The sequence below is a fragment of the Bos javanicus genome, chromosome 24, assembly GCF_032452875.1.
Source record: "Bos javanicus breed banteng chromosome 24, ARS-OSU_banteng_1.0, whole genome shotgun sequence".
Taxonomy (NCBI): Eukaryota; Metazoa; Chordata; class Mammalia; order Artiodactyla; family Bovidae; genus Bos; species Bos javanicus.
The window spans coordinates 54,556,799-54,569,945 of NC_083891.1; the positions used below are offsets into that span (position 1 = coordinate 54,556,799).

Genomic DNA, 13,147 nt, shown 5'->3' on the forward strand with positions numbered 1-13,147 from the left:
GACACGCATCAGTTTGTACAAGTTAGAAAAAAGCCCGTCTGGTTGCTTACATCTGGATTAATAGTCAACAGAATCAACCAGAAGTAGTGGGGTGGGTAAAGTTTGAGAAAGTATCAATACAGTGGGATATTAATTGTGGTTAACAATAGTCAATTCTTCACAAAGTGATACAAAAGAAATCATTTTAGAATTTTGACTGAAAAGATCTAGCTGAGGAGGTTCTGGCAAACAGTTGACCAACTGATCCAAAAGTTTAAGGCTGACTTGACTTAAGCTGCAGCCCACCCAAAAACACTGCCAGCAATGGCGCAGTTCAAAGCTCTTCAAATGCACAGCTTCCGTGATAACACGTATGTTAATTAATTCCTTCAATTAGTTAATCCTCTAGACAGTTTTCTTTTTGTTTTGCATGCATCTGGTTCCACTTTCATTAAGGGCATCTCTTCCTTGGTCAATCATGTGCTTTGCTTTTCAATTTGTTTTTATGATTTTTTTTTGGGGGGTATGTTTTATTTGTTAAGCTGTCAGTACCTCCAACACTTGGAAAATGAAATCTAGCTGCAGTTTTGCTTACAGCAGAGAATCAGAGCTCTATGGACAATGCAAAATGAAATGAAACAAGTATCAGAAACAGTTTATAAAAATGGCACATTTATTGCTACAGAACGGTCATGTACATGACTTCATCGAATAACTACAGATGGGAAAACAGGTAATGGCCTAGACCAAGCTGGGTTTGTTTTTGTCTTGAAGGAACTCCAGCACACAACCTGTTTGGACACTTCTACAAATCAGAAATACACCAAAAACATGAAAAAATCGAGGCACTCAGCCACACATTGAAAACAAGGTGTAACTGTTTATCTTTTTTTTTTTTTGAAGTGTTTTCCCTTTTTTTCTTTTTTTAACAATTTTTTTTTTCGTTTTTAATGCTGCAGCTATGTGTACAGTCGCAAAAATTTTCCCCGCTGCGACCTACAACTAAAAAAAAACAAAAACAAAAAACAAACAAAAAAAGCTACCATACAGTTTCATCTCAGTAACACATGGTAAAATAACATCTTTTAAATAGTAAAATAAAGTAACAAACTTTTACTCATAATGATTCCAAAAATCTACAAAGAAGAAATATTCAGAATCTGACAATTTTTTTTTGTAATATTCATGGTATAAAAGGATTGCTCCTGCGAAAAATAAGCCAAATATATTTTTTATTTTTAAATTTAGTTTTTTTTTTTCCTACTCGGGTGTACTACGGTCTATTTTATAGCAAAAAGAGCACTAGACAAACAAAGCTTTATAACAAAAAGCCAGGCACTGATACATGGTAAGTCTCTGCTTTTTTTTTTTTTTTCTTATCTTCACTTAATTGCATCACAAGTAACAAGAATGAAAAAGGCCACAGTTCATATATTTTCACCATTACATATGTCTATAATACTTGAAATGAGTATGGCAGAACCAGCACTGCACAAAGATGAGTCCACTTCAAGTCCCATGAGAAAGAGCATGTCTCTAAAGAAAAACAAACAGAACCAAAGCAAATAAAGAGAGGCCTAGAGGCCTTGGTGCCCCATTGTGTTGGAATTCCTCATATTCCATCTTGACTTTTTTTTGTTTCCAGTCAGCCAGCAGACTAAATTTTTGTGCTTGTTTATGCTGAAATGGTTTCATTCCTGACTCAAGTTCACTTTTGGACACAGATCATATTCTGCCTGTTGGATCCAAGACGAAAATCCTCTTAACCCCAAGTCTTGGTTCAACACCCTCCCCACCCCCACCCCCCCCAATCCCTCATCAAAATAAAGATCACAAATTAAAAAAAAAAAAATCAAGAAATAGGAAAAAAAAGCAACAAACAAAAAAAGGAATCGGAAGACTGAATCAGAACCAGTTGCGTTACTGGGTGGACTGACCGTTGTATAAACATTAGTGTTCCTTGCAGCTACACAGAAGACAAATGGGAAAAATGTCTAGATGAACAGATCCCTAGTCTGCATATTCATAAATTACTTGAATGTGGAGGTGGATCAACCGTTCCAAGTTGCTTTTAAAGTCCAACTCTCTTAAACAGATCCCCAGCCTAAGTTTCATCATATACATAGTATAGTATGGACCCTTAGGAAATGCCTGTATAGTACTTTGATCCTAACTGTCTTCTGCTACATTTCATCCGAAAATCCAGCACAGAATACCAATATCTTACCTGGGTTTGATAATCACAAAACAAGAAAAAAACACACTAAAAAGGCCACATTCCCTTTCATCTTTTTTTTTTTTCTTTTTAATGGGGATACAACCCAATGTATACGGATGGCCGCGGATGTTTCTCCACCAAGCAAAAAGTAGTGAGCAGCATTGATGGCCGTTTGAAAAGCTTTCCACTTATTTCCAAAGGGAATTCCACAATAGAGGTATTACGTGACTGATTAATGAATGGGTCAAAGCTGGTGAACAGTAAATTGCAGCTTTTACTCTGTTTGAGTGAGAAGAAAACATAAAGCACCAATTTAAAAAACAACCCAAGAACTACAATTTAATTTTTTTTTTGCTTTGTTTACAGATTTGAAAATCTTTAAATCAGCTCTATGAAAGCACCTTGATGATACATGTATCAAAAAGTGCCAATCTTAAAATGTACATCAATGCAGGGAGTGTTTCCAGTTCCCTAAAGAGTAAACACCGTATTTTCTTCTATACACTTATCCTGAATGTGATCAGAAGATACCTGCTTCCTATATAATATTGTTCCTAGGGATACCCGCCTTGATAAGAGTATACAAAATGAGTGCAGAATGTACCACTAAAAGGAAATCTTCAACATACTGAGGGTACAAGTACACACAGCTTCCATTATTCAGGAGGAGGGGAAGAGTATACAATACTGTCTTCCATGCCCTTCTCTGAGCCCCTTTGTTCGTCCATTTTCACAGGGAAGCCTCAAAATAACGTTTCATGAAGTCTGATTCCTGCTATTCTAAGGTTTTAATCCACCTCCACATTTTAGGAACTTATCAACAAATCAAAGTATTTCCGTCTTATCACTACTGAACATATTTACAGTTCTCAACACACACACAGCTAATCAAAATGTTTATGGGTTTGTAAAAGATGACCACGTGGTAACTATCTTATTTGTTCTTACATTTTCAGAAATGAACATAAAATTCAGATTCTTGTAGCTCACTATTTCATTTCAATGAGACGGTTTTTAAACCACACCGTTTTGTTTTTTTTTTTAAAGAGAAACAAAAACCAATACAATGTATTAAAACACATAATAACAAGAGTCTACATGTAAAAATATAACTTTTACATACACAATTTCAAAATAATGATACGGTTGCCATTTGTTGCATAAAATTTACAAATGTATTTCATCTATATAACTGGCAAAACAGGAGAACAGATGGAACATTTAGACCATTTCGATGGGTTTATGGCATTGACTCAGTGCTGATAGGTGGAAAAACTACTTGAACAAGGGATTTTTTTTTTCTTAATACATGCCAAGATTGTGTGGCTGTAAAAATAGAAACGAGTTAGAGACAAAAGGATGCTGACAAATACTTAACTAGGAGCACTGTTTCTTTACTGCACTATACACCAAAGTCAATCATTATAAAGATTCACAATGGAAGTTGGTTCAATTGTGCCCAGACGTCAAAGCTAGCTATCTGACGAGTTGCTGTGCCATAGCTTGATCTATGTTTCTATCAAATATGTTAAGTATAAACTTCATTCATACTGGCCAGAGAAATATACTGCACTACCCCTCCTCAAGAAAGTGCAACTTAATGCTTTAGGACTTATAAGGCTTGATATAATGCTGCATGATGATTGAATATTGGCATTTTTTTTTTCCAGACATAGGAGGAGGCAGTTAAGTCATTCTACATCTTAGTAAACCCATTCTGAAAAAAAAAAAAAATCAAGAAAGCAACAAAATCAATCAGCTCTGTCACACTACTTGCAATTTTCTCGTTGGATGGTTGTTGAACTTTACTTGTTTTTTTTGTTTTTGTTTTTTTCCAAAAATCTGACCATGTATTCAGAAACACCTCACTGCACACTACTTCGGCTACACATGTAGGTAACACTTTAATCATTTTGTTAAATCACAGCCACTTTGATTATGTTATGTTTCCGATGATATAAACATTGGAAGGCACGGTGGTAACATTGTAGCATTCTAACCTTGTACCTCTGAAAATCCCCGAAGAGGGCCACAAACAGCAACATTCCAATTCAGACAAACTCTTTGCCATGTCTTGGTAATGCTGCTTGGTAATATCTACACATGATGTGACTTTTAAGTCCTGTGTTCCCAAAAGACTGAAGAAACAATTTTCTACTTATTTATGAATGAAAAGCAACATCAGGGTCAGCATTTCATCCTGTACTACCTGCTCCGGAAGCAGAGCTGGCACTACAGGTTACGAGAACAAACCAGGGAGAGGGACAGAAATCAGACCCAAAAAAAACAAAACCAAAAAAAACACCTCCGTATTTACAGTAAAATCTTTCTCTTAAAAAAGTTAATCAGTACTATTTTTTTACAGGAGAAAAAAGTCTGAAACAAATGAACAAAAGCTTACCATAGTCACTAAATTTTTAATATATATTTATATATATATTTATATATATATTTGTCATAGGTCTATAAGATCCATCTGTTCCTCCTACCCTAAGGAATGGCTAATGTCATCACTTCGCTGTCATCAGGATATTTGCTGGTTTTGTTACGAGGGCAGCCGGGCTTCCCTTATTCGATATCCGGTCATTATAAACACTAGCTGACTTGAATACCAACAAAAACGGTCATGTCGTTTTCTTCAGAAGTACACTTTTTCATTATTGCAAGTTTACAATTTTTTTTTTAAATTAAATATTTTTTTTTCAGACTTACAAATTAATTATATACTTTTTTTTTTTCCAAAAGAAGTTTAGGCACAAATGCATTGTTCCACAGTGTGGAAAGATTGCCATTCAGTCTCTGGGCTGCGTCTCAGCCTGCACACACTGCACGTTCTGAATGATATGTTAAAGAGAGTCAACCCCTAAGTTGCACGTGTTTTTTCTTTTTTTTTGTTTTTCGGTTTTTTGATCATTGGGAATGCTGAAACCTCTTGCGTCTGCGATTCATAACTACTCAGACTTGTCTTATATTACAAAAAAAAGGGGTTAAGGAGAAGTGTTTATGTGGGTTTAAGATAATACAGCTGTTATGGAAGTGGTCTCTCGTATTAATGAAGCAATGTGGCAACTTGGACCTGAGAGAGAAGAGAGAAAGATGAATTAGTATGTTTGTAACAGAGAAGGGACGCTTTCATTTTTAAACCCCCCCGCCCCCCCCAGGCAGGCAAAAACAATGTGTGCATTTGGGTCAGATACGACTTTCAGGGCTGATGCCTGGGCGCGCGACATGGACGCCTTCAGAAACGCTGAAAACACACTTGCCCTTTCACATCTGTCCCATGTGATTGGATGCGTCTCCCATGCCGGGGTGGGGGCCCGCCAAGGACAGCGGGGGCGGCTCTGAGGAGACCTTCTCTTCTTCCCTTCTCTTCAGACACGCGGCTTTCGGGTTCAGGTTCCTTTCTGTGGAAGAGGAGAGCACGGAGGATTTGGGTCTCACCCAGGGCTTCTGGTGTGGGGCAGTCATGCTATTTTCTGTGGGTCTGCTCATCCCCTCAGGTTCTACCTTGCAGAACAAGAGCCCCGAGCAGGAAAATGCACACTGCTGCAATTCATTAGCTCAGGGCGAGTCAACCTCCATCTATCTGCCTGGGGAAGCTGTGTGGGCGCCTTACAGTCTAAGAAAGTTGGTAAAGCAAATATTTGCTGTTTAGTCGCCAGGTCACATTCCCCTCTTTTCCAACCCCCTGGACTGCAGCCCGCCAGGCTCCTCTGTCCATGGGATGCTCCACACAAGGAGACTGGTGTGGGTTGCCATGTCCCCCTCCAGGGGATCTTCCCAACCCAGGGATCAAACCCACATCTCCTGCCTTGGCAGGCGGAGTCTTTACCCCGGGCCACCTGGGAAGCCCCAGGCAAAGATGCTGAGCTCGGATTACTGAGAGGACCTAGGGAAACGTCTGTCCCAGCTGTAAGAAAATCCTGGGACTTCATTACAGGGGAAAGGGGAGCTGCCTTGTAGGCTTCCGTGTGACTAAAACACGGAAACGGCCCTGTGATGTTGAGGGGTGCCTTGGTCTCGACTCTTGGGCTCCACCCTGACCTCTGCGAGGAAGCCGGCCGCCCGCCCTGACCTCGGACTTGCTGCTCCAGGCTGAGGATGACGGCCACGGCCTGGTGGAGGATCAGGAGCTTGGTCTGGGGCTTGTCGCTCTTGAGGTGCAGCTGCACCATGCGGCCCAGCTCCTTGAACGCCTCGTTGATGTCGCGCACGCGCAGGCGCTCGCGGGCGTTGTTCGCCATCCGCCGCTCCTTCTCCCGCTCCGCCTTCTGCTCCGGCGTCAGGTCCTCGTCGTCGTTATTGCTGCGGACACAGGGGAAGACGCGGCATTTTCTAATGGGGGGGCGGAAAGGGACGGTTTCTAAATTCCCTCCGATTTCTTCCCGAGCTGTCGGGGAGCGTTTCCATCTCAAGCTCTTGTCCCTGGTGGAGTTTTCCCTCTGCCAGGGCTTGGCATTGCTTTAGGTGGTTATGACAGTCCCCGTGAGACATTCACAGTCTCGCAGACATAAAACCCAAACCCAACAGGAGAGGTTCAAACTGGGGCCCCAAGTGCACCGTATGGATAGAAGGGAGCAAAAAAAGGGAGAACAAGGCTCTTGTCCATAAAGCCATGTGCAGCAAAGCAGTGCACGGTCAACTCCGGCTCAAGCTACACTTCAGGACCGCAATCCAGAAAGTGCTGTAGACTGAAACTGTTTTTTTTTTTTTTTCAAACTTTCATACTGTGACATGTGAACCTAAGAAAAACAAGGGATTGAAAAGCAATGTGGATACTTCAAAATTAAAGACAATGCAGCTCAAACAGGATTAAGAAGGTCATATATTCAAGATAATGGGAGTGAACAGGAGGGCCTGTTGTCTGCTAACCAGCTTGGAAGGCTTGGTCAGGCCACTTACTCTATCCGAGTCTCACTTTCTCTATGTATTAAATACAGCAAAGTTAGAAAAACATCATCTCCATAACCTTTAACATTATGGATGTTTATGGTCACCAGACAGGCTGGGGAAACCTGAGTTTCAGGCAAACCCAACCCAATCCAACTCAAACTTACTGGTTATCAATGACCACAACCTCATTGTGAGACAAAAATGAAGCCCGAAAGCTGATCTCTGATTGTGAGAACAGAAATGATTCACTCAAAGGCATGGTTGGAGCCAGCAGTCTGGAAAGAAAAGGTGACTTCTACTTCTGGGTGAGATCCTGATAAATTAGAAACTCTTGAATGGGAGACAGATAGGATGATGATGAGCTACCAGGAAAGCCTGTCATATCAGGAAGATTTCATGGCATCAAGGTTTCTAACTGTTTCTGGGCAATCACTTAAAAAAGAAAGGCATGGGAGATGTCTCAGAAAGACAGAACAGAGCAAGGAACTCCAAGTGGGACAGTCTGAATTAACATGAACAAGAACCTTTTTTGAGTATGAGAGACATAAAAAATGAAGTATACTTCACTCAAAAGCAACAGTCTCCATTATAAGGAGCAAAACGGCAGTGACCATCTGTAAGGATGTCAACCTAGAGATCTGAGCACTGACCCCAAGGACCAGCCAAGTGAGCCTCAACCTTAAAATTCCATGAATCTGAAAGGCTCACAGGATAAAGATGTGAATCACCACCTTTCAGAACAGGAGGAACATGTGGGAAGCCATCTACTCACTTCAATGTACACTTAAGGAGTACTGGCTTAAAATCTATGCGTCCAGGACCTCCCTGGTGGTCGGGTGGTCCAGACTCTGCGCTTCCACTGCTGAGGCTGTGGGTTCCATCCCTGGTCAGGAAACTAAGATCCCACATGCTGCTCAGAGGAGCCAAAACATTTTTTTTTTAAAGTTAAAAAAAATTTAAAACATGAATAGCTCCAAATCTTCCACTGTGAAGAATCTCTGTGTAACTTCCACATTGCAGTGAGGATGCACCATGGCAGAGAAGACCCAGTCAGGCAGAAATGGAGTGTATTCTTGGGCTGCAGCACACGCTGCCCATAAAGATGACGTACGCAAGTGAGCCAAGAGCACTTGCAAGGGAGGCAGACACCAAAGAAAGATGCTTTAAGACTTGGCTCGTCTGCCTGTAGGTTAAACTCCCTTCCAGATGGGACTGTCTGCCTTGGATGTGTGCTGGTGAATGCACAACTGAACTGAACCCATCAGAAAGCTCTCTCTTTCTCTGCCATCTGATTCTCTTCCTCACTTCCTCTGCCGGCCCAACTCTCTCCCATCCATGACCTCGGCCAATGCCAAGGAATTGAAGCTGACTATGAATTCGCACCCACAGCCCACCTCAAAAGTAAGATGTAACAAGCAAAATGAGAACAGAGTCGAGTTTCTGCTGGTCCTGTCCTGAAGGTAAAAATTTGGGTGATGTTTTTACATTACAAACGTGCCACACTTTTTCCAAAGTGGGGCTGAAAATGGGAAATTGTTTTCCAAGTGTATTCAGGCCAATAATGAACGAGAATGGGTTATCCACTTATAAGTTGTTTATGCAAACAAAACTACCTAGATTTGGAAAGCCTTGCCAAAGAACAGTTTTGGAGTCCTAAGTGAACGTCAGGAGAGTGACCTTTAAAACAAGAAGGTTCTTCAACAGTATGTTTAAATGCTGAATTGAGACTTCAAAGGATCAATTGATAATGCATGTGTTATGGCCACTAGTTGAGTTACCAAGAGTTGACTGAATTAACAGAGAAATTGCTAAAGATGTCAAAGGCTCTCCTTGGAACATCTTATCATTCCAAGGCAAGAGTCAGGAAATGGTCAAGGGCCAGGAAACCACAGCGATGGTGGAAAGGTGTAAGCTTGAAGCTTCCAGAATTTTCAAAACTGTGGTAGAACTTCGTAACAAAACATATCTCATAACTACAAAGGCACTATGAAAAGATGGCATGTTCTTAATTCCTAAAGGAGCCTAGGCATAACCTTGATAACAGTAGCCTCTAAAAGGGAGTATCGGGGCTTCTCTAGGGGTCCAGTGGCTAAGACTCCGTGCTCCCAACGCAGGGGCCCTGAATCTGATCCCTGGTCAGGGAACTGGATCCTAAAGGCCCACACTAAGACCCAGGGCGGCCAAACAAATGTTTTTTTATAAAGGGAGGTACTGTCGTAGCACAGCGCATTAAATTTCCAAATAAAAACTATCCAAGAACACTGAGGCAAACAACGTGGGTGTCACAATGTTCAAAAGAGTCCATCTGCTTATCAGATTACAGTTCAAGGAGACAGATTCTAATTTAAAGATATTGGGGACCTGAGAAGACTGATCAGAAGCTATTTTCCTGCAATTGAATTTTCTGTAGAAAGGAGGAGCCAAGAAAAAAAAATAGCAACATAGGTACCGCTCTTATACATATATAAATATATCAACACGTGTAGACTCAGGCTGGGAAATTGGTACTTTCTCACTTTCAAGGTAAGAAAAAAGTTACAACTGCACATACATCAATTGAGCTTTCAATAGCAACAGGATCTCTTTTTAGAAGTATTTTCGGAAGAACATTTCCAACCAAATTTGTAGAATAAGCAGTCTTACAAATCAACTGCTTGCATTTGAGTTGGTGATAAATTGTTTTTTGCCGTTTTGTGTCATTTTCAGCATTGGGTCCAAATTCATAAATGTAAAGGCAGTTTCGGCTTTCCTAGAGTACAGGTATCTCAAACGATACATTCGTGCCTCTAGAAGAAGCCTCTCCATTTTCGTTTTTAGCTGCAGATTTACCTTCCAGGAAAAAACTGAATAGTTTCTTCCTGTTCTGTTCACTTCATCAAAGTCCAATAAAGGAATTAAATGAAGCGACAGTATTATATACTGTTACCTAGATCTTGACCTAGTAATGGATTTGATATCCTTCTTGTCGTCATCTAATTTCTTGTCCTCGGAAGATTTCGTGTCTTGCAGGTTTTCGTCACCCTCGTCGTCGGATTTGATCTCAGAGCTGCCGGAGGAGACACTCTGGCCCTGCAAGCCTGGTGGCATGCCTGCAGACAAAAAAAAAAAAAGAGAGAGACCAGGTGACACACCCACCAAAGCCTCGAGGCGCAGACGCACGCACCCCAAGCTGCAGGGCTGCAGGCTGTTCATTTCAGACCGCCCAACTGTGTGATCTGTCACTTTCCTCATCATCTTTGGTGAAGTTTCAAAAATGCACCTGCAGAAACAAGTTATCCCTGCATTGGCTCTGAGGTTAAATTCTATTTTGCAATCTTTTGGAGTAGATGGTAATTTCACTGTCTACAAAACATCAACTTAATTGCAATGAAAATCATAATCATGAAAATCACACACCTCAATGTTCTGATTAAGAACCCAAGTAAATATCAGCTATTATATTGAGTTTCTTCCATATGCAATGGTTTAATAGAAAAATGTCCTTAAAATATAATTCCCAGGGAGTACACTAAATACGTACAGTCAAGACTTCAATAGATACCCTGATGATATTCTGAAATTAGGCTTCTCTTATCCTCGAGGAGTAATCAGTGTTTAAAAATGGTACATATGGAAAGCAGCTCAATGAAGACATTTCTAGCTCTTCCACTGCTCAACTTTCTAAGATCACAATATATTTTAAAACGTGGCCCAAATGCAATCATCTATTTCTAAGGTAGAAAGAAGCATGTCTATTCAGTATTTCCTTCCATCTGTAATCTATGGGGTCCAGAATCTTGTCCCTCAAAATCTGATCAGGGGACCAGGAGTATGCTTATCCCCTAGAAGCCCATTAGAAATGCAGAACCCCAGACTAACTGAATCAGAATCAGCATTTTAACAACATCCTCAGGTCATGCTTGCACACAATAAGAAGGGTTGACCTAAGACAAAGAAAACCCAAAGGCTCTTTAAAAGAAAGGGCCATCAAAGTCTGACTATTCGGATAAAAATGGGCAGGCATGCCCACATACAGTTAACACTCAGATTCTTATAATGCTTAATACTTGGACAGATGCTTACACATATTCATTCTTTTGGCACCGTTAGCACGTTTTATTCTCAGTGTGAGGACAACGAGGTATTACAAAAGCATCTCTTGGTCATAGGGCCAGCCAGTTGCAGAGGGACCTGGGACCCAGGTCTTGCTCCTGTGGCCCAGCCACCTGGGGTCTTGGAAAGCCGAAAGGAGTCAGGGGTACGGTGCAGTCAGGACAGGGCCAGATGACTCATCTGACAGAGTCCCATTTTTGAAATGTACCTACATTTCCTTCCATCTTAAGCAACAAAAACCCATTTCCTTCCTTCCTCTTCATTTGGAAACATCACTGTCAGGCTACAACTAACCACATTAAAGGATCTGGATGAGAGCAATGTGGAAATAGCTAAAATCACATTTCCTCTCATCAGTATCTGGTCTCATCCCCTGCTGCAAACAGGAGCAGGGTTTCAGAGGACGCTGGAGGAAAACAGTTACCGAAGAAACACAATTAGCCATCGACATTCGAAAGCCTTTCCCATTTCCTTACCATCTTGTTACCGAAACGGCTTCGTGGTTATTGGCCAGTGCTTCCTGGGGGATGAATGCCAAGGAGGCACCGCAGGCACACGCGGGCTACTGTTTCAGGGAGATGAGACGGGCCCCCTGAGACAGACCTACCTCTGTAAGGGTCCTGGGGTGGGTTCAGATCAGGGGAGGTTGCCGACTGGACAGGTAGCTGCGGCACCGGCACCTGGTTCGGAACGAGAGAGTGGCTGCCTCGCAGGGCCACGCCGTCTTCACGATGGGCCCCGACCTGAAAGAGCCAGAGGGACCGCGGAGGTAAGTGGGCATCAGAGGTGCGACCGCAGGACCCCAAGGAAGGAAGACCAGCCTTTGAAAACAAGACTCCCCAGTGCCTTTCACTAGAGGGCGCTGAAGGACCACACATGCAGCTCGAGTCCTCGGCGGAAGAAAAAAACACTTAACGCTCAGTAAGATGCCGTGCTGTACATCCAGTGACAAATATGGCAGAGGAGCTCAGGCAGGTAAAACGTCAAATGGTCTCCCAGGGTGCTGCGGTGGAGCGTACTGATTCGTACCCATCTGCCTTCTATCATGTCCGCCAACAGATCTGACAATTATCTTAATGCCCATATGCTTAATTGTGGGCTTCTCAATTCCCCCATTGCTATCGGAAATCCTACAGGAATTTCAATTTGGCATTCGACTTTCATTTCAGGGGATAAGATTCTCAGGCCTGCCATGTTTTTCTTTTTTTTTTTTTCCATAATGCCAGCTAAGCCTCTGACAGCGGAAGCTACGGCAGTATGGGACATAGCCCCTGCTTGGTACAAATATAATAAAGTGTCACCTGGCTTTCCAAAACTGGCAGCCCGTTCCAAATTAATGTTTACTGTATTTCATCAGCCGCTGAGCTCCAAATCCAAAGGGGGACCGTTTCTGCCAATGCCACCATACCGGAAAATGTACCAATAAAGGTTTTATTAAACACACCAGTAATGCCATCATTGCCATGCAAAGATGTTTGGACATTTTTCCATTTTTTTTTTAACTGTTCTGATCCTAGATAGACACCATATTGTAAACACTCTCGATGACTCCAAGAATAAAATTATAGAGTACAGCATGATGACTTGGTCTGGGAAAAAAAAAATACTGCTGAGTTTTTTATTAACTACTACTACCTACTCTGGGGTCCAGAGATGTTGAACCTATGGCATTGAGACAGCAGTAGCTGACTTTTATAGTGAACGCCTTCAAGTAAGACCACTGAGCATGTGGAAACCAAGAGGAGCGTGAGTCAAGTTTCACTGGCATTCCACGTAGTTACTGGTTAGTGTACTGTCAGGTGAAGAGTGACGCAGGACAGTGGGTCTAACACTAAAGGTATCTCTCCACGAATTTACGCTGCTACGAATCAAAGAGTGCACATCTTTCCCCAATCCAAAATCGAAAACCACAAAGCAAAATCTTCCCTCTTGCTACCCAGTGTTTTAAAAGAGTATTTCCGCAAA

The 13,147-nt window shown here is 41.8% G+C and overlaps 1 protein-coding gene across 30 annotated transcripts in view; it reads right to left on the reverse strand.

The window, feature by feature from the left end:
* Positions 1–475: 475 nt before the first annotated feature.
* The window catches only part of TCF4 (transcription factor 4), a 388,575-nt gene continuing 375,903 nt past the window's right edge, over positions 476–13,147 (reverse strand). For 21 of the 30 annotated variants that reach the window (XM_061400293.1, XM_061400272.1, XM_061400279.1 and 18 more), the window contains 5 exons: positions 11,790–11,925; positions 10,017–10,179; positions 6,273–6,502; positions 5,461–5,601; positions 476–5,273 (listed from right to left, as the gene is read on the reverse strand). In XM_061400293.1, the coding sequence (XP_061256277.1) occupies positions 5,465–5,601; positions 6,273–6,502; positions 10,017–10,179; positions 11,790–11,925 (666 nt within the window). In that variant the 3' untranslated portion in view covers positions 476–5,273; positions 5,461–5,464. The remainder of the gene's footprint in view (positions 5,274–5,460; positions 5,602–6,272; positions 6,503–10,016; positions 10,180–11,789; positions 11,926–13,147) is intronic. The other 9 variants (XM_061400276.1, XM_061400274.1, XM_061400273.1 and 6 more) reach the window with 1 other exon arrangement.